The sequence below is a fragment of the Rhinatrema bivittatum genome, chromosome 8 (genome assembly GCF_901001135.1).
Source record: "Rhinatrema bivittatum chromosome 8, aRhiBiv1.1, whole genome shotgun sequence".
NCBI lineage: Eukaryota > Metazoa > Chordata > Amphibia > Gymnophiona > Rhinatrematidae > Rhinatrema > Rhinatrema bivittatum.
In genome coordinates, this window is record NC_042622.1 from 180,116,486 (window position 1) to 180,138,581 (window position 22,096).

At 49.5% G+C, this 22,096-nt stretch overlaps 1 protein-coding gene across 4 annotated transcripts in view; it reads right to left on the reverse strand.

The window, feature by feature from the left end:
- The window catches only part of ACACA (acetyl-CoA carboxylase alpha), a 210,694-nt gene that overhangs the window by 80,510 nt on the left and 108,088 nt on the right, over positions 1 to 22,096 (reverse strand). For all 4 annotated transcript variants that reach the window (XM_029611735.1, XM_029611732.1, XM_029611734.1 and 1 more), the window contains 4 exons: positions 19,973 to 20,128; positions 19,100 to 19,303; positions 17,217 to 17,372; positions 6,302 to 6,448 (listed from right to left, as the gene is read on the reverse strand). In XM_029611735.1, the coding sequence (XP_029467595.1) occupies positions 6,302 to 6,448; positions 17,217 to 17,372; positions 19,100 to 19,303; positions 19,973 to 20,128 (663 nt within the window). The remainder of the gene's footprint in view (positions 1 to 6,301; positions 6,449 to 17,216; positions 17,373 to 19,099; positions 19,304 to 19,972; positions 20,129 to 22,096) is intronic.

Consider the following 22,096-nt stretch of genomic DNA (forward strand, 5'->3'; position numbering starts at 1 on the left):
GATTCCGCTTAAATCAGCCAATCATCCAAGTAAGGACAAACCATGATTTCTTCCTGGCGTAGAGCTGCCACGACAACTATCATTCCCTTGGAAAATGTACAAGGATCTGTTGTCAGCCCAAAAGACAGCACTGGAAACTGAAAATGGCCGCCTAATATTGCAAACCTGAGAAATTTCTGATGATCCTTACGAATAGGTATGCGCAGATAAAGCTTCGGTGAGATCCAAGAATGCCAGAACTTCTCCTTTCCTGACCACTGCAATGACAGATTGTAGAGACTCCAAAAGAAAATGGGGCACCCTCAATTATGCATTCAATTTCTTCAAAACCAGAATGGGCCAAAAAGTGACTTCTTTCTTTGGCACCACAAAATAAATGGAATATGGAGCTAGTGCCTGTTCTGCGTCGTACCAGAACCTCTGATGCTAAAAGGAGAAGACGATCTAACATGGATCTCACCGCTTCCCATTTTAATCAGGATGCACAAGGACCTGGGCAAGCAACCTGATTCGATACTTGTATTAAACCGACCTGATTCGATACTTGTATTGAGAATGTCGGTATATAAAAATCCGAAATAAATAAATAAATAAATAAAATCTAAGGTGTAACCAACGCCTACCACAGAAAGAACCCACTGGTCTGATGTGATCTTAGTTCATCCCTTGTAGAACAGGGAAAACTGTCCTATGCATACCACAGAAGAGTGGACCGACTGAACTTCCTTGGGAGCCCTTAAGGCCTCCTGATTTTGCACTAACATTGTCCCGGGAATTCTGATGACCCTCCACCCCCATCCCCCAAAAGGACTAAACTTAGTGTGATACTAAAGTTGCAAAGAGCACTCTTTCCCGGATGATAATGCTTGGCTTCATGGAACTTCTGCCCACGGGCAAAGCTTTGCAGGAACCCTTAGGTTTATCCTCCAGCAAACTAGGAGTCCTTGGATCCCTCAAGTGCTTCACCAACTTCTCCAGATCCTCTCCAAACAGAAGTCTACTCCTAAAGGGGAATTTACTGACCTGGGATTTGTACCCCATATCTGGTGCCCAATTGCGCAACCAAAGAAGTTGCCAAGCACAGAAAACCATACAAGGCATTGGCAATAAAGGTCAGTCCCAATTCCAGGCGTTATGCCTCCTTCTCTGAAAGCATTTCCTCAGACTCTGCTACTGGGATCTGCTGCACAAAACCATTGCAAACACACACAAGTCATAAAGCTACTGCACACAGCTGCTACAGAGCCAGCGCTGACACCTCAAAAATTCTTTTGAGATGCTCTTTCATCTTTCTGTCCAGAGAATCCTTCAGAGCCGCATATCCTTCTACCATGATAGTGGTTTTCTTAGTAACCACGGAGACCAAGGCATCAACTGTTGTGGCTTCCAGCTGCGGGCAGCCGCGGCCGGCCCAGACTACCTCTTGTTGCGGCGTCAGGGCCGCCGCCGTGGCAGCGGCAGGGAAACGTTCTTGTGTCGGCCTCCTACTCTCCCCACTCGACCGTGCTCTCTGGGGCCGGCAGAGGAGACGCACCCCGGCCTTCCTCTCGCGGCGTCAGGCCGCACTGCAAACGCTTCTGGGAACGGTCTTGGCTGCCCTGCTCTTAGGCGCAAGGCCGCGCCTCCTAAAGACATTTAAAGGGGCCTCGTCCTCTAAATTGCTTTCACCTGCTCCAGATGGGCCAGGCGCAGGGAAGTATTTAAGGAGACTTCCTCCTTTCACTCTGACTTGGCAACGAGTCTGCTCCCTTCGGTGAGTCTTCTGGTGCTTCTGGTATCCTAGTTTCTGGACGTTCTTCTGTGTTTGACTTCGGACCGGCAAGCAACTATTCTTTGTGATTGACTTCGGACTGGTAAGTGGTAATTCTCTGTGTTTGACTTCGGACTGGCAAGCGGTGATTCTCTGTGTTTGACTTCGTACTGGCAACGGCGACTCTCTGTGTTTGACCTAGGACGAACTTCGACAGACCTTCCATCATCAAGGATCCACCCAAGTCCCAGCGGCCCGGGTCTCTACGGGCTCCTCCTGGGGGGACCACAGGCTTCCAGGGGTGAAGACCCAGCTGACCCTTGCGCCCTCGCCACTCACCTTTGACCTCCCAAAGGTCCATCTAAGTCCCAGCGGTCCGAGTTCCTACGGGCTCCTCCCGGGGGGGGGGGGGGCTGCGGGCTTCCAGGGGTGAAGATCCAACTGGTTCCTGCTTCGAGTCAGCCTGGCCACCCAACGGGGGAACCCGAGGAGCCATCTCCTCAGGTAGTGCCAACTCACCCTCGGTCCAAGGGTCCACATCTTCTCAATTTCACAACATCAACTTTGGAAATCCTTAATTCCAAAGCTTCCTCCAGAAGAGGGTACAAATTAGCCATGGCTCTACCCACCTTCAGGCCAGCCTCTAGAGTCCCCGTTCTTTAAAAACTAAAGCCTTCACAGAATAATGAAAAAGGAAAGGCCTTAGTGGGAGCCCCTCTAAAATAGGATCCTCTCCTTCTTCCTCCTGTGCAACTCTTTTTTTCTTTAATGCCCAGCTCTGCCAGAGCCTGAGACAGCATGGTGGACAGTTTGTCCCCTTTTAAAAGGACGAACCACCTTCAGGCCATCACCCGCAGCTGCAAAGAGTTTTCCTTCCTCTAAAGGACTCCCATCCTCATCCCCATCTCAAGAGAAATCCTCAGGCAAATCCCCCTCCAAAACCACCGAATCCAGATCTACACTCAGATCGAATTCCAGGCTCCTTTTCTTAAAACGGGGTGGAGGTGCAGGACTCTCTTTATAGGACCCTGCTTGCCAGACCCAGTGGAAGTAGCCCCTTTCTTTAATAAAATACAATGTATACATCCTCACTTGTCCCGCCAGCCACTGGGGTCAGAATCAGAGAGTGTGTATCAGCTTCTCCAGATGAGACATATGCTGCTTAATCTTGTAGGGATATTCAGTAGCATGGGTGCACTGCTCTTTATACCCAGCAATATTAAAGTTAGCTGGATACATTTATTTGGCTAACCTTAGGCCTGCTCTTCGGCAGTTCTAAAGTTATTCGGGTACATCTTAAAGTTATCCATATACCACGCTGTACCCAAAGTCAGCAAGAGTCCTTTCTGCTGAATACATTTTAATTCTGCGACATCTAACCATACTAGGGAGGCACCTTGTCCTAGCTCCAATTCCTCCATAGCCCCCTATAAGCCCCCTCTTAATTCAGGCAGCCTCTCCTAGTCATTTAAATTCTTTATCCATTTTAATTAATTTGGTGGCCATAAGGGTTCAAATGTTAAATTTAATAGAACTTAGCTAAACTTATGGCTGTAAGGAAAACCACACGTGATAAAGCTGCACAGTCTTAAAAGATCCTCAGCCATAAAAATATTCCCAAAGACGGGTGTAATCCAATCTGAAACATAGACGGAGAGCAAGAGAGGGACCAAGGCAGAGCAAAAGTGAGCATGCACTAGCTACTCAGTCAGGTACAATAGCTGCTCCCTTGCTAGGGTTTAAATTTAGCCAGTCAGTCAAATCTCAATCTATATCAGTCAAAAAGCTTTCAGTCTTAGCCCTAGAAGGGATCCCCTGTCCAAAACCTCAAGATATTTCTGAGGGTAAATGGTGCCATCTAGTGTCAATACCCACAAACGCCACCTTCTAGAGACAAAAGAACCACCACCCAGGTGTGGAGAGCCTGAAATCCACAGTCTGCAAAAAACAGAATCCCCTCTCCCCTAGCTGCTGTATCATCCTAAGGTGGCAAACTGCCAGATCGCTGCTGGCATGGTAAATCTGTTTCTATTTTGTTGCTCTGCAAATGCTCAGGGTCTAGGGATTGATAAGAGCAGGGTTTATTATTGACTTGAAAACTAAAATTTGATTTTACACCCAACAGCGGAGCCAAAAATATGGTGCGCACATACATGCTAGCCCAGTCCATACTGGTTGTGATGCAATGATCACACCATCCAATGACTTTTCAGAGCAGCCCTGGTGATCGAATGTCGGTATATAAAAATAATGAATAAATATCCGTGGGAAGCTCCACCGCGGTATTAGCCGGGAGATGATGCGTTTGTGACAAACCCCCGAAGACCGGCAAACCATCTCAATATAGATCCTTCAACTGAAAAAAAACAGCCATCAAAAGCAAATCGCTGCTCTCCACCTGCAGTCACCCCTGAAGCTATTAAAAATGTGCCACTGACCCACCCAGCTCTATCGTTAATGTTACAGCATCAACCCACAGTCCTGAGCTACTTATACCTCCCAGGAAACCAATCCACCCTTTTTTTTCTACATACTCCAAGAGAGTAAACTTCATCATCCCAAGTAAAGTTCACCTGGCTGAAACATTCACCTAGAGAAAACAACCTGGATTCTAACCCGCCTCCTTTCCAAAACCATGATTTGTGTTTTCTCTCTCTCCAGACTGCAGGTTTTATACCATCTACCATCTGCTGGAGACAGAGAAATACTGAGGGACTGCAGGTGGCACATTGGGTTATGTACAGTGTCAGTGAAACTGTCTCTGTCTCCATCTGCTGGCAGGGAGGCAAAACCCAGGAGTCTGGACTGATCTGGGTAGGTACAGGGAACAGTCTCCACTCTCATACATCCTGCCCAGCATCATCTTGCCCAAAGGGCTAGAAGGGTTAGGGACCTACATTGGCTGGGCATCCTCTATATATCTTGTTTATCTCCCTTCTTTGTGCACCAATGGTGCTAATAAACAATGAGAAGGAATGTCCCCCCGCCGTACAGAGGACACAGACATGAGAACAAGCGAATGGCCAAGTCTGTCTTTCTACGTGCGGGCACCGACTTCTGGCACAACCCAGCAGGTGAGGCTGCGGCTCAGGTCAACACTCTTGCCAAGGGCCTTGCTCGATTAATGCAGCACAGTTACCTACACCAGCATCAGGGCACATGCACACAAACGCTCGCACACTTACCCCACCCGGCACCCCAAACCTAAGTTAAAGCAGATCGGAAACCTCAGGGAAAGTCTGTACCTGCTGCGACAGTCACTGCAACTACATCCTCTGCTGTATATGCACAGGAAACGCTTCCTTCTAAAGGACTGGACAGTCACAGCATTTATCTATTCATTAGGCAGGAAGCAGAGTTTAATTTTGTGACTGCTTTGTAGTGTATGAAACACATAGACAGATAGATATTAGTGCATACAGCCAAGGGTATTTGGTGGCTGAAAGAGCCATTGCACTCTTCACTATGTCTCTACTCCCCTTCTGTCATAGAGCACCTCACATTTCTGTGAACCTGCCGTTAAACAATAAAGTTCAATGATGAATAAAATGATGCATAATAAACTGAAAGAGCACAAGGTACTCTGCGTGTGCATGCCTGTATATATATATCTGCGCAGAGATACAGACATATATATTGGATATACACACACACACACACAGATATCTATCTATAGGTTTTTTCCTTTTTTTTCTGTCTTTCGCCGGTGCAGGGTTCTGTATAATCAGACTATTTGTATTCATACAGGCAGAGTAAACACTCCATGCTCTTGCCCAGCCTGCTCTGTGCTTTTTGTAATTTCAGCAAGAAAAGAGCTCTGTCCCTCTGGGACTTCCCTATTCCCCTGGACTTCAACCACTCAAGCACCGAACGAGAGCTGAATGGGAGGGAGAAGAGGGAGGAAGAGAAAGCAATCCCAGCAAGAGCCTCCACATAGCACTGCAGGATCGCTATCACTCAGCACAAAACAATCTAATTTCTCGTCTTAATGGCATCAGTTACGCAATTATTCCTCCACTCCTCATCACAGGGAGAGAGTCATTCTCCAAGTGCCAATTCCGGCTTGGTTTTTACTGACACAATCTGATTGTAAACCAAACCATCTCCTGCTGAGAGACTTCCAAAGCAACCGACAAGGACTGACCAGGGCGCTCTCTCTCCTGTCTGGCTGCAGCCTGCTCCACGTTTGCTCTCCCTGGGGCTGCCCCTGTGCAACGCTACTCACTGTGCTGTCCAGAATCCACATCTGCCCGATTTTCGACATCTGGTTAGCGCAGAGCACCACAGTTTTCACGAGCCGGCAATTCAGCTGTGGCACTCTTCTGCACTACTCTAGTTCGGCTCATCTGCGCAGAGCCAGTCCAGCAGGATAATATTTTACCTTAAAAAACAGAGAGACAGCCTTCTCCGCTGCTGCCACACAGGCAGGCAGGGAAGGGCAGAACGAGGCAGAGGTTAAAAATGATAGTGAGAAAGAAAAAGAAATAAGGAGAAGGAGGAAAAGAATTAGGGGGGCTAGAGAGAGAGGCAGGAAGGAGAAGGGGGACTCGCCTCATTTCCACCTGGGAGCCTGTTCATGTGCACCAGCTGCCCTTGGTCGTCCAGCACCAGCTCGGAGAAGGTCAGCGCGTCAGAGGGCAGGGGACAGCCTGGCAAGAACGCCTTGGCCTCCATAGATTTCCACTGGTTAATAAGCGCCTACAGGAGGGAGAAAGGGAAAAGTTATGAGGGCAGACATCTCCCATCTCACGAGAGCACTTAGAGTGAGCCCGTCCCACCATACCTTTGTATTGGGCCGAGCGAGTTATTTATTTATTTACTAATTTCTTACTATACCGATATTCAAGACAATGTCTTATCGTACCGGTTTACATCAAACAAGGGCAAAATCAGATAAACATGCGGAGTTAGCCAGATAAACTCATCTGGCTAACTCGGTTAAGATATTCAGCGGCACAGACGAGCCACCGACTATGCTCGGCTCTCTTACAGTTAACCAGATAAGTTTATCCAGCTAACAGGGCAGCCAAATAGCTGGTCCCAGACTTCTCCGAAGCCAGATACGGTTACACATCAGCACTTACCCGGCTAACAGGCCGATACAGTACAGTGCGCTCCGATGGAGTGCACGGTTAGCCGGCATTTGGATGTGCGTTTTTGACGCGCTAGCTTTACCCCTTATTCAGTAAGGGGTAATAGCATGCCTAAAATGCGCGTCCAACCCCCCCGAACCTAATAGCGCCCGCAACATGGCAAATGCATGTTGATGGCCCTATTAGTCATTCCCGCGCGATTCAGTAAATAAAATGTGCAGCCAAGCCACACATTTTACTTTCAGAAATTAGCGCCTACCCAAAGGTAGGCGCTAATTTCTCCGGGCGATATTAAGTCGGAGGTTCCAAAAGTTTAAAAAAGTAAAAAAAAAAAAAAAAATTTGAAATAGGCCCGCGGCTCGCAGGTTGAAAACCGGACGCTCAATTTTGCCGGCGTCCGGTTTCCGAACCCATGGCTGTCAGTGGGCTCGAGAACCAACGCCGGCAAAATTGAGCATTGGCTGTCAAACCCGCTGACAGCCGCCGCTCCTGTCCGAAAAGAGGCGCTAGCGACGCGCTAGTGTCCCTAGCGCCTCTTTTTACTGCCAGGCCTAATTTAAATAAATTTATTTACTGTATCGCGCACACAGGAGAGTGTCCTGTGCGCGTGCCGGGAGAGCAGGCGCTTGCCCGCTCTCCCGCGTTTTTTTACTGTATCAGCCCGTAAGTTAGCCAGAGAGGTAGCTGCGCCCCCAACGCCCACGCCCACCCCCACCCCTCACTTTCTCCGGCTAAACAGCTAAGTGGCCCTGAATAAATCGGCCTCGTTACTACTAATTGAGTTATTTTTCCTTTATTAAATTTCTTTTTTCTATTCACAGTTAAGTAACATTTTTCCCTCCTCTATTTACAAATATAGTTTGAAAGTAAATTAAAAAGAAAAGAAGGTCCTAGGCCCGTCCAAGCTGCCCCTTCCTGTTGCGATACTGCTGACCCTGCCTGAAACATAGAAATGAAATGATGGCAGAAAAAGACCAAATGCTCCAGTCAGTCTGCCCAGCAAGTTTATGGTAGCACCAGCCGTACCATACAGGTCTCCCCCATAAAGGTATCATCGGGAGTGGGGGGGGAGGCAAATGCCATGCCGTACAAGTTACCCCCATACTTAGTTTCCCAAACCGTTACAATCTGCGCCCTTGTTGGTTGCTTTCTGAGTCCAATTCCCTGTTATCTCTTGCCGTTGAAGCAGAGAGCAGTGTTGCAGTTGCATCAAAAGTATCAGGCTTGTTGGTTAAGGGTAGTAACAGCTGCATCAAGAAGTCACCCCCATGCTTATTTGTTTTCTCAGACCATAGAATTCATGTCCTTGTTGGTTGCTGTCTGAATCTAATTCCCCTTGCTGTTGAAGCAGAGAGCAATAATGGAGTAGCATCAACAGTATGAAGGCTTGTTGGTTAAGGGTAGTAACCGCCGTACCAGCAAGCTACCCCCATGCACTCTTTTCTTCAATTCCATCCTCCAGTGTTTAGGGATCCACAGTGTTTTATTCCATGCCCTTTTGAATTCTTTCACTGTTCTTCTGGAAGGGCGTTCCAGGCATCCCCCACCCTCTCTGTGAAGAAATATTTCCTGACATTGGTTCTGAGTCGTCCCCTCTGGAGTTTCATTATGTGACCCCTAGTTCTACTAATTTCTTTCCAACGGAAAAGGTTTGTCGATTGTGTATCATTAAAACCTTTCAAGTAAGTATCTGAAGGTCTGTATCATATCTCCCCTGCACCTCCTCTCCTCCAGGGTATGCATATTTAGGTCCTTCAATCTCTCCTCATAAGTCATTTGATGGAGACCCCTTACCATTTTGGTCGCCCTTCTCTGGACCATCTCCATCTTGCTCTGTCCCTTTTCAGATACAGGCTCCAGAACTGAACAGAATACTCCAGGTGAGGCCTCACCAAGGACTTGTACAAGGGGACTATCACTTCTTTTTTCTTACTGGTTATTCCTCTCTCTATGCAGCCCAGCATTTTTCTGGCTTTAGCTATCGCCTTGTCACATTGCTTCGCCATCTTCAGAGCACTGGACACTATAACCCAAGGTCCCTCACTTGTTCCGTGCACAACAGCCCTTCACCCCCCAAGACGTACAGCTCTTTGGATTACCACATCCCAGATGCCCGACTCTGCATTTCTTGGCATTAAATCCCAGCTGCCATATCTTCGACCACTGTTCAAGCTTCCTTAAATCATGTCTCATTCTCTCTACTCCTTCAGGCGTGTCCACTCTGTTGCAGATCTTAGTGTCGTCCGCAAATAGACAAACTTTACCTTTTATCCCTTCTGCAGTGTCGCTCACAAAGATATTGAACAGAACCGGCCCCAACACCAATCCCTGTGGCACTCCGCTTAACACCGTTCTCTCTTCAGAGTAGGTTCCATTTACCATCCCACGCTATCTTCTATCCATCAACCAGTTTGCAATCCAGGCCACCACTTTGGCGCTCATTCCCAAGCTTCTCATTTTATTCACAAGCCTCCTATGTGGGACCGTATCAAAAGCTTTGCTGAAATCCAAGTAGATCACATTGAGTGCTCTTCCTCAATCCAGTTCCTTAGTCACCCAATCAAAAAAATCAATCAGATTTATTTGACAGGACCTTCCCCTGTTGAATCCATACTACCTCAGGTCCAGCAACCCACCAGATTGTAGGTAGTTCACTATCCTTTCTTTCAGCAGAGTCTCCATTAATTTTCCCACCACTGAGGTGAGACTAACCAGCCTGTAGTTTCCAGCCTCCTCTTTGCTACCATTCTTGTGAAGCAGGACCACCACCGCTCTTCTCCAATCACTCAGCACCACTTCCATTTCTAGGGATCTATTGAACAGGTCACGCAGCGGACCCGCCAGCACATCTCTGAGCTCCCTCAGTATCCTGGGATGAACCTCCTCAGCCCCTATTTCAGATTTCCTAGCTCTTCCCATACATTCTCTTCTATAAACAGAATTTTGTCTACTCCACCCCCCCTCCAATGTCTTGTTAACTAGCGACTGTCCTTCTCCAGGGTCTTCTTTAGTGAACACCGAACTGAAGTATTTGTTTAATATTTCTGCCTTTTCTTCGTCTCCACACATTGATCCTTTTCACCTTTCAATTTCATTATACAACTTTGGACCTTTCTCCTTTCTCTGATGTCAGGACTCAGAAAAATAACAAAAAAACCCTGGGAGAAAGGCTCAAAAGGAAAAAACCAGAAATTGTCTCAGTCTCCGAACTGCAGGTTTGCACCCATCTACCATCTGCTGGAGACAGAGAAATACTGAGGAACTGCAGGTGGCAAGTGTGATTAAGTCGCAGTGTCAGTAAAACTTTCTCTGTCTCCATCTGCTGGAAGGAGGCATAACCCAGGAGTCTGGACTGATCTGGGTACATATAGGGAATGATCCTTTTCACCTTTCAATTTCACTATACAACTTTGGACCTTTCTCCTTTTTCTGATGTAACTGAAAAATGTTTTGTTACCTCACTTTACCTCTTTGGTAATCCTCCTTTCTTCCGCCTGACTTTTTACTTTCTTGATTGCTTTCTTCGGCTCCCTCAGTTTCACCAGATATTCTTCCTTGTGTTCTTCTTTTTGGGATCCTTTATATTTATTGAACGCTGTTATTTTTGTTTTTATTTTATCAGCCATGTCCTTTGAGAACCAGATCGGTTTCTTATTTCTCTTGCTTTTGTTTACTTTTCTAACATAGAGATTAGTTGCCTTTGTACTTGCTCTTTTAGTTTTGCCCACTATTGTTCCACCTCTCTCATTTTCTCCCAGTCTTCTAGTTCCGCCTCCAGGTACTTCCTCCTGACTTCTTGTTTAATACCTCCAGGTACTTCCTCCTAACCTCCTGTCTAACACCACTTCCCTGCACTTAGCCCAAGCTTTCCTGCATTCTGTCACTGGTTTTAACTCCACCACATTCCCTGGGGAAAGGGGATCCAGAGGGGTAGACTCAGGAGTTAACATAGAGAAACATTTCTTCACAGGGGCCGGTCATGCAGAAGGACCTGGGCTTAATCCCTCGGGTTCGGTTTTCCGCTTCCTGGGTCAGTTGGGGGCCAAGGATGCTGGTGAGAGGGCGGGGGCAGGCAGTCATCACACAATGGTGACACCTAGTGGTTGGATTTAGGGCCTGTGACTGCAGGGTTCTGGACGTAGCCTTGATGTGTGGCCCCTGGCTGAGGGTTGCCACTGCAATAAGGGAGGGGAAAAAAAATCTCGGGTAGCTGCGAGTGAAGGCTCAAGGTACCCGTTCCCAGCCCTGACTCCCGTTGAGCTGGAGGGAGAAAGGAGCAGCAGTGAACAGCCAGGTCAAAAAGAAAAAGGAACTATTTCTTCTTGAAAAGGATGGTGGATACAAGGAAAAAAGGCTCCCAGTGGAGGTGATGAGAGGAAGAACAGTAAACATTTCAAAAATGCCTGGGATAAGATCTGAGTGGGCCTTTTGCAAGAAAGCCACTTATCAGTAAAGTGTACAGGTAGTTTTATTCTTTTAGCCTTGGACCTTGTATCTAACTTTGAAAAGGAGAAGCTACTCCGGGTACTTTCCCCTCCGAAATTGCCTGCCACGAGGCCCCTGGGTAAAACGTACCCGCCAACTTTTTCATCTGCAATTTGCCAGGACAAAAATTTGCTGGAAAATGCAGTGGGTAGATTTGAAAAAGGAAAATGAGTTTCTTACCTGATAATTTTCGTTCCTGTAGTACCACGGATCAGTCCAGACTGCTGGGTTTTGCCCCCCCCCCCCCCCTCTAGCAGATGGAGACAGAGATGTTTTTAAAACAAACTCCACTTTATATAGGAGAGTGCCACTTACAGTCCGGCAGTATTACATAATGTCAAAGCATGATGGCTCCCATAAGATACCATAACTATATACACTAACTCCTGAACTAGTAAAAATTACAACCAGGTCACTGAACTCCTTGAAGATCTGAACCTGTAGAACCACTCGAGGTTAATCACCTCAAATCTCTGTAGAAAAAAACCGAGCAGACTCTCCCCCACTTGTATAACTTTGTTCGGGCGGGACTCTGGACTGATCCGTGGTACTACAGGAATGAAAATTATCAGGTAATAAACTAATTTTCCTTTCCCTGTACATACCCGGCTCACTCCAGACTGCTGGGATGTACCAGAGCTGTTCTTACCTGGGATGGGATCCAGAGAGGCCCGCTCGCAGCACACCCTCTCCAAATCCACCCCACTCCACAGCTTGCACATCCAATCTGTAATGCCTTGCGAAAGTATGTAGTGACTTCCACGTGGCTGCCCTACAAATCTCCTGTGGAGAAACCAAGTGACACTCCGCCCAGGACGCCGCTTGCGACCTAGTAGAGTGAGCTCGGAGTCCACCTGGGAGAGTCCTACCCCGTAACAAATAAGCCGAGCTAATAGCCTCTTTCATCCACCGAGCAATGGTAGTTTTGGAAGCCATGTGACCCCGTCAAGGGCCATTCCATAGCACAAAGAGATGGTCCGACATACGAAACTCATTAGTAACCTCCAAATACTGCAGTAACACCCTGCGAACATCTAGCTTCCGCAATTCACCGGACAAAGGATCTGACCGGTATAAATCCCCGAAAGCTGGAAGCTCCACTGATTGATTGACATGAAAGGAAGACACCACCTTCAGCAGGAAGGAAGGAGCTGTCTGTAAAGAAACTCCCGAACTGGAGATCCTCAAAAAAGGTTCCCTGCAGGAAAGAACTTGGAGTTCCGACACTCTAAGAGCTGAAGTAATGGCGACCAGAAAAATCACCTTCAAGGTAAGATCCTTCAGTGTCGCCCTCTTTAAAGGTTCAAAGGGTGCAGCACACAAGGCCGTAAGCACCAAATTCAGACTCCAAGATGGACAAGGCTGTTTGACTGGAAGACGCAAATGCTTCACCCCTCGAAGGAAACGAGCTACATCTGGATGCGCCGCCAACGTCCCGCCTTGCACGGAGCCATACAAACAACCAAGAGCTGCTACCTGAACTCGTAAGGAACTGCACGATAAGCCCTTGGACAGACCATTTTGAAGAAAACACAGAATATCCGACACTGAAGCTCAGGTTGGCGAAACGTCCCGTTCTAGACACCAGGACTCAAATACCTTCCACACTCGAACGTACACTAGATTAGTGGACATTTTACGCGACCGGAGGAAAGTGGAAACTACCACAGGAGAATACCCCTTGCGACTTAGGCACTGCCATTCAAAAGCCATGCCGCTAGACAGAAGCGATCGACTTCTTCCAAACAAACGGGTCCTTGGTGAAGTAGATCGGGGATCCCTGGAAACTGTAGCAGACCTGCCACCGCTAGATTGAGAAGGTCCGCAAACCAAGGGCGCCTCGGCCATTCCGGCGCTACTAAAATTACTCGTGCCGGATGATGCTCTATCCGTCGGAGCACTCTGCCAATCAATGACCAAGCACGTCGATGGGCCAGGGTAGAACCAGGGCATCTACCCCTTCCGCCCCTGTCTCTCGTCGACGAGCGTAGAACCTCGGAGCCTTGGTGTTCCGAAACGTTGCCATGAGATCCATGCTGGGTCCGCCCCACGCTATGCATATGCGATGAAAAGCGTCGTCCAACAACTCCCATTTTCCGGGATCGAGATGATGCCGGCTGAGGAAATCCGCTTGCACGTTGTCCAAGCCGGCAATGTGAGACGCCGCTATGCTGACTAAATGTTGTTCCGCCCAGCTGATCAACTGGCTCGCTTCCAAAGCCACAGGGTGGCTCCTGGTTCCTCCTTGGTGGTTGATGTACGCCACCGTGGTCACATTGTCCGACAACACCCGGACTGCTCTGCCTTGCAGAAGCGGGTAGAATGCTTGTAACGCTAACCGTACTGCCCGGATCTCCAATCGCTTGATCGACCACAGAGATTCCTCGGGAGACCACAGGCCCTAATGAGATCTCCTCTGGCCAGAGAGACTGGCATCTGTGGTGTCCACTGTCCATTCGGGTACCTCCAGAGGAACCCCACGGGATAGTTGTCACCAGCCACCACGCTAGACTGGCTCGCGCCGCTTCTGTTAGTGGCAGAGGTAGGAGGAACAGTTCGGACACTGGGTTCCAAAGGGACAGTAATGCATACTGCAAGGGTCGCATATGAGCAAATACCCAGGGCACCAGCTCCAATGTTGAAGTCATGGACCCGAGAACCTGTAGTTAATCTCGGACTCTGGGAGTACTCTTGAGTAACAAGCCTTTCACCTGGTCTTGTAATTTGGAGATGCACTCCATGGTAAGAAAAACTCGTCCCTCCTGAGTGTCGAAAAGAGCTCCCAAATACTCCAAGGACTGAGAGGGTACTAGCCTGCTCTTTGCGAGGTTGACCACCTAGTCCAGCGACTGAAGAAGCTGTAGTACTCTGAATCGAGTCCCTGGCCAGTGAGACTGATTTCGCCCGAATCAGCCAGTCGTCCAGATAGGGATGTACCAGAAGACCTTCCCTCCGGAGATGAGCCGCTACCACCACCAAGACCTTGGTGAACGTCCTGGGAGCGGTAGCCAGCCCGAAGGGTAGCGCCTGAAACTGAAAATGCTGTCCCAACATGCAGAACCGAAGAAACCTTTGGTAGTCTGGACAAATGCGTATGTGAAGGTATGCTTCTGTAAGGTCCAGCGACCTAGAAATTCTTCCTTTCTTACCGAGGCAATGACCGACCATAGAGTCTCCATGCGAAAGCGAGGAACCTTTAGACATTTGTTCACATTCTTTGAAGTCTAGAATGGGATGAAAGGAACCTTCTTTCTTTGGCACCACGAAGAAAATGGAGTAGCGACCCTTTCTTCGCGCCCCTGGAGGAACTGGAACAATGGCTCGTAACTGCAGAAGCCGCTGCAACATCTCCCGCACCGCTGCTCTCTTTGTGGCATACCTGCAGGGGGAGACGAGAAACCGATCTCAGGGCCGCCATGCAAAATCTAAAGCGTAGCCTTGTTTTATCACGGACAGAGCACCCACTGATCTGTAGTCACCTTGGCCTACTCCTCGAAGAACAGAGACAGTCTGCCCCCTACCGCCGGTACCGAGGAGTGGACCGGCGCCCCTTCATTGAGAAGACTTGGACCCTGGGGAAGGTTGAGCCGACCCAGGTCTGCTGAATCTTCGGCCCCTAAACGGCTGGGACCAGGCCTGCTGCTTCGCAGGGGCAGAACGAAAGGAAGAAGTGGGCGCCTTCGTTGGTCGGTACCGCTGATTCCCTCTGAATCTGGCCCGAGATGAAAAGGAACCTCTCAAGCGAGGTCTGTCCTCTGGTAAACGATGCACCTTATTATCTCCCAGGGACTGAATCATATCTTCCAAGACCTTTCCAAAAAGGTAAAGATCCCAGTTGTGCCTTGGACGACACGTCCACCGACCAATTTCTTAACCACAAGAGCCTCCGAGCAGAGACTGCCGATACCATGGACCTGGCTGATGTCCGCAAGAGGTTGTGGAAGGCATCAGCGCAGTACGCCACTGAAGATTCCAAACGATTCGCCTGGGCAGCTTCCTCATCCGAAAAGCCCGCATTGGCTTGTAATTGCTGTACCCAGCGAAGCCCTGTTCTCATAGCAAAGTTACTGCATATAGCTGCCCGAACTCCCATGGTAGAGACCTCAAAACTCCTTTTGAGCTGTACCTCCAACTTTCTGTCCTGTAGGTCCTTGAGCGCAGTCGCTCCTGTGACGGGAATCGTGTTTTTTTTCGGTAACAGCGGACACTGCCGCGTCTACCTTAGGGACTTACAGCATCTCCAATGCCTCCTCTAGCAGAGGATACAGCTTATCCATGGCCTTACTGACTTTCAATCCAAGATCTGGGGTATCCCATTCCCGGAACAACAAATCTGTAGCCAAGAAATGGAAAGGAAAAGCTGTAGCAGGACCTCTCAGGCCCAACAACACAGGATCCATCTTACCGAGTTTGGATTCCTCAGGAGGGCTGTCGATACCCAGCTCAGTAAGGATAGCTGGAATAAGTGGTGTCAATTCATCCTTACGAAAAAGGCATGCGACCTTAGGGTCATCACCCTCCGCAGCCTGAGAGCCTCTCTCCACCTGTTGCGGGTCCGGATCCGGCTCATCCGCTCCATGCAGGATCTGGGGTTGGGAATCCGGATCTCCGGAATCTGAGTCCAGCCCAGAAGAATCAGTACCCCCCTGCGGACCCCTAATGCGGAGGGGACGTTTAGGTTTGACAGGCCCCGCACCCTTATGAGATCTTGCGTGCTTGGAAGCCCGGGACTTAGTCCCTAGAGAGTCACTCTTCCCTCCTTCATGCAGCTTCCTTGCTTTCCTGGCTTTAAAAGCCTTATGTAAAAACATAATGAAAGAGGACTCAGAGGAGGTATCAGAAGTCCCCTCAGGACTGACCCCCAGGACAGGAGAAGCAGGCTGCAATGATTCCCTGTCGTCAGGGAGCCGCTGCTGAGGAGAAAGCTGAGGAGAAAAAAACCCTTTCCCCATGGTTGCCTGAGTAGCAGAGCGGAACGACTGTAAAATGGCCTCTGTTCCTGCGCTTAATTGAAACAAATCTTGTGCAGGTGAGCAGCCCCTCTGCCATCGAGGGGACTCGCGGTGACCTGTTTTTCAGCACTTTTTTGCCTTTTCTGCACCGGAGGATCCCTCTCCCCCCGGTAAACATTCAGAGCACAAGCCTTCATGTGAGAGCTGCGGGCGGGCCGAGCCGCACGTGCAACACGCGGTCGACCGCGGCATCGGAGGAGCCAGCAAGAAATATAATTTACAAAAAAATTCAAACTGCAGCCCCCCTGAGATCTAAAAACACGGCGAAAATCCCCCCCGCGATATGAGAGAGAAGGGGAGAGACGGCCCGACAAAACTGAAAGTAAAAATCAAAGTGGGCAAAACCGAAGGGTCCTTACACATTTAATCAGCTCTCCCAGTCTAAGCTCCACGCATCCACCACCCTCTCCATGAAAAAGGAGCCTACTAATGTTATTCTCGCGTTCACTCCCTTTCGGCGTCGGATCACGATTCTGTATTCTATAATTACCTTTCCACCGAAGAAAGGTTTCCTGTGCATTATTTGAATATCTGCATTATATCCTCCTTTTCCCTTCACAGAGCTTCTGACGTAGATACTGCACTGCCCCCGCCCTGTCTCTAACCCTTGCCAAAGGTTTTCCACCGTCACAAAAGCAGATGAATGGCTGCCATCCTCACCAGCCGGGCAGCGCTCAGCATTCCAGCTGGAGAGATTTGCATGTTGCCCCCGTGACCCATCACGTGAAAACTCATCTCGCATGCAAGTCCCTTTTGCCCCTTCTGGTCTGAGGAGGAGCGGAGGGGGGGGTCACCTGCTGCATCTCTCCCCGCCCCCGACTCCACAGCTGGCAATGGTAATCTCATGCCCGACTGCCCCCAAACAGGGGCCTTTACCTGTCTGAACATCTCCGGGATGTCGTACACGTAGGTGGTGCCGAGGGACTGTGCCTGGAAGCGCTTGGACTGCAGCAGGTCCTTGGTGACGTACGGGGTGTTGATCAGCATTCCGTGCAGAGGCCCCTGCTTGTCCCCATACGCCTGGAACATAATCTGAGAGAGAGAGAACGGAGACAGCCACAGGTGAGGGCAAACTGCAGGCTCCCAAAAGCAGTAGACAGAGACAACCTCACCTCCTGAGGAGCTTCTCTGCAGAGTGGGGGCATCGATTTATTCAGTGTGGCGGTTGTAAGTAACTGGCTCACTAGCAGGGTATATTCAGCGGTGCGGTCACGCCTCTGAATATACCCGGCGGCCTTTAGGACAGTCCTATGGCCTGACCAGAGTTAGCCGCATGAGTTAGCTGGTTAACTTATGTGCTTAACTCTGCTCCTCCCCAGAATGCCCTCTTCTTATCCGGCTAGAATTTAGTTTGGATCGGGGGGAGGGGGGGGGAGAGATGACTTTTTGCTGAAAAGGGAGCCATTTATTTTTACTTTTGTGCTGCCTCTGGAGGCAGTGGAGATGGGTGATTTTTTCAACATTGAGGGTGGGGGGGGGGGGGGGGAATGCGCCATTGCATGTTTTTCCCCGTTTCTGTGCAATATTTTTTTTCCCATGGAATAACTCTGCGAGAAAAAATATCACAGAGAGCCTCTGTGATATTATTTGTGGGAGGGGAAAAATACCCCGGGAATGCCCCCGATGTGGTATTTGTCCCCTCCCGTGATAAAATATCCCAGCTTTAGTAAATGACCCCCTTAGCTTGTGAGCCTTCTGGGGACAGGTAAATGCCTGCAGTAACTGAAAGGCAGAATAAAAAGCAAATCGATAAAGCCAGTTTCAGAATCCTGAATGGGATGTGACTGGGCTAATGGGGAGGCCAGGACAACCAAGTCATAAGTAAGAAAAAGCTAAAATAAAAGGTGATGAATGCATGTATATTATATGGAGAAGAGCATGCCCTCACCACAAACCCAGCTCGCAGCTTCCACACGAGTTAATTAAAACAACCAAACTCACAAAACGTTTTGACAGGCAAAATGTGTATTTAAGAATACCCCAAACACCATCAGAGACAGGGAAAATTAAATAACCCTTTTTTTTCTTTAAAAGCTTTAGGGCTTCTTTTATCTCATGGGGCAACACTGGAGTCTGACCATTTTGCTGGAAACGAAAAGTCACCTTAGGAAACCAGCAGGACCAAGTCAAACATTATCCTTGACCGTCAGAGATCGACATCTTCCGCTTGCACATTCAGAGGCCGTGCGTAAGGAAATATGGAGCCAGCATCTCCAGAGCAGGAACATACACCCAGGAGGAGGCAGCACTACGAATGCAAACCAGGCAAAGCACACCACTGCAACGAACGGGCAGCGAGGACAGACGCTGCCCCAGAGAGAGATGAGCCCTTCAGGTCCTAGTCAAGGTGTGCTGTTCCGCAGTAGGAGAAGCTCGGTAGTGCTACCACCTGTCAGGAGGTAACGCCTCTTATCTATGCTCTCTCCATATGGTGCTTTACCTAGCAATGCTAGGACACCTAGCTGGGGCATCAAGAGTCAAAGTTAGTCTAAGTTTACCCACACCCGATCTACCTTCAGCTTTTTCTGAGAGGAAGACAGTGCCCACGCCCCTTCAATTTTGGGTCTAACATTACAATGTATGGAAGCCAGATCGTATTAAGCCATTTAGAGGTAAGAACTCTTCCTGTAATCTCTTCCTAGAAGCAGATTTCAGAAACATAAGAGAGATTTAAAAAAAAAAAAAAAAAAGGGGGGGGGGGAGGGGGAATATGCCAACGCAGACCAAGGAGCACGTTCAAGACACATCCGCACTCATACCTGCCTCGTTCTGGAGTCCGTCACCTCCTTGTACAGGCTGATGTCCAGGTAGTAGCCCGACTCATTGGTCAGGAAAAGACGGATGGGAATCTGTTTGCCTGTCGGCGTCAAGCGGATGTTTATCTTCAGTTCTGCTTGCAGAACGCGGAGCTTCCAGAGTCGGCTCCCGTAACGCATGACCATGCTGCGAACGGACTCCTCAATCTGGGGATGCGATGCACAGAGAGTCAGGCACCCCCCTCAAACACACGTTACGCTGTGTCCTGGCAGACTCTGGGCAGTGAAGCAACCAGGGGGGCCTCAGGTCGTCAAGGTCAGGCTGAGCCAGTTCAGATTTTGCTCCTGCAGCATTATTTTTTCTTACAGGAATTAGAAGTGCAGATCCATTCACGGAAGTCAAATTGAATAGCATCTGGAAGGGGTGATCTACAAAAGGGACTCTCCGGAGGTGAACCAGCTCCCTCCTCTCTCTCCCCCCCCCCCCCACCCCCACACACACAACCCTGTGGAAAAATGGAGCAGCGCTGAGGGTCTGGGTTAGGGCAGGCCTCTGAAAGAAAACAAGGGGTGGGATTTCATTTTGAAACATCTGCACACGTTCTTTACCCCGCGCACACAGCGCACCTGCAAAGCACGTGGGGTAAAGAATCCACGCAGCGCTGGTCACCCTGTGATTTTCTCAGGGAAACACTGCAGGGAGGCTACTAATTGTCTTCTAAAAGCAAAACGTGTGACCGGATCGATGCCGCACAGTCATTCCTCCCCCACAGATCGGATTCGGAAAGAATCCGGGGATTTGCATTAAGCCCGTTCCCTGCTGGTCTGCATGACCCCCTCCCCCTCCCCCATTCCACAGAGGCCTGGAGGACGTACCTTGGACGGATCCATGATGACGGTCGGCACAAAGTTCAAGAAGATGTGGTTGCAGTCGGTGCGGACATTGGTGTTGCTGAAGGCCACCTCCAGCTCATCCATAGCTTCCAGAAGAAGGCGCTCACCCTCATTCTGCAAATACTCGAAGGAGGCTTCCTGCAGGAGATGCCCAAGGACCCCATTACTAACTTTACATCCATCTGAGCAGCATATACAGGTAAAGCGAGGATACAGCCAGAAGGCACGCCTCACGGACACACAGTCTTAAGGTTTCATCAGATTTTATTGCACGGGGACAGTGCAGGTGCATGCATTTAAGAGGGCGTGAGGTCACCACAGATAGAGTGACAGCACAAACTGGGTGAACCATGTGGTCCTTTTCTGCTATTTTGCTCTTTGATGTTTGGACATCGCCTTGTGTGTTTTGTTTGAAAATATTTCTGTTCCCTGTACGTACCCAGATCAGTCCAGACGCCTGGGTTGTGCCTCCCTTCCAGCAGATGGAGGCAGAGAAAGTTTACTGACACTGTTACTTAACCACATGTGCCACCTGCAAGTCCTCAGTATTTCTCTGTCTCCAGCAGATGGTAGATGGGTGCAAACCTGCAGTTCTGCAACTGAGACTTTTTTTTTTCTTTTTGAGCCTTCCTCATGGGATTTTTGAATCCTAGTGGACTCTTCCCTATCTAGTTGAGGCGGGCGAGCCAGGGGTTGGTGAACCTTGTGGGTGCTCAGCCTGTGGGGTGTAAATCTGGTGGTCCAGGTCCCTCCCCTTCACGAGGCCGCTTAGGCGGCAGCAGGCTCCAGGTAGGCTTTTGGTCTCAGGCAGCCTATTCTTCTTTGTAGGCTTTGTGTCTCAGTTAGTGAATTTTCAGTAAAGTTAAAAAAAAAGAAAAGGAACTGAAGGCAGTTTCACAGTTCTGCTATGTGGGATCTTCCTCCTCAGTATTGAGCGGCTGAAGTAGGTTTGTTTTCTTTTTGCTTTGCGTTTGTAACGCTGGTCGCTTGGGCAGTTTCTCTCCGCTTTCTGATGGGCCGTGGCGCTGCATGCTGCGCGTGCGGCTCCAAGCAGTCGCGGCTTAGTAGGTTCGGTCTTTGCACCGGGTGTTCAGAATGAGTGGAGGGCTCGTTTGATCGTCCGCCAGCTGCGAAGCAATGTCGGGGATCCTCCGTTGCCATTCCACCGTCCCTCCAGGGTGCTGGCCGGGGTGCTGATTCTTTCCCGATCAGTGCGGGAACGGCAGCCATCTTGGATTTCATTCAGCCGTTCCTGCGCTGCCGGGGGGGGTAGGGGGATACTCTTCCATGTTTGTCTCCAGCCCATTCTGCTTCCGGCCGCAATCAAGAGGACTTTGAGAGGAAGTGAGCCCCATGCTGCTGGTTTCTGGTTCTTTCCCTGCGGGGACTGGAGCTGTTAGGCCTTTTTCTGCAGACTTTGTGCTGCTGCTGCATAAGGCTTACCTGACCAAGCAGCAGACAGCTTGTGCAGCCAGGGATTCGCGGTTCCTCCCGGCCCAGCCTATGGAGGGGCGTACGATTGACCCAAACAGGTCGTTCTGGTGCAGAAGTTATTGGGTCCCCCCTCGGGTTCTGGCCCGGGGGGGAGGATGAGACTGTTGAGGATCCCATGGGGGCAGAGGAGGCTCAGAACCAGGAAAATTCTACTGGATCCGGTAGTTCCGGTAGCTGGAGGTGTGGGTCAAGGGGATGATCTGGTAGTCCCGGTCCCCGAAGCGGATGACCCGAAAGTGGTACGCCTTTTAGAAAGGAAGAGCTTGACGCCTTGCTACATCTGGCATTTTGGGTTCTTGGGGTTAAGATCCCACAGGAGGACTCTGACTTGGATGGGATGGATCCGGTCCTAGATGGGATGCAGTGCAGAAGTTCGTGGAAGTGGAATGGGGAGCTCCCAATTCCAGGGTTAAAGGTGAGAAGGGCCATTGCAAGACTATGTGTTGCTAGAACAGGCATTGGAGCTTTTAGTTCTCCCTAAGGTCAATGCTGCGGTTTTGGTGGTTACAAAGAGGACGACCATCCCGGTGGTAGTGTCTGTGGCATTGAAGGATGTACAGGATCGTAAGTTAGACGTGCACCTTAAAAGGATTTTTGAGGTCTCGGCCCTGG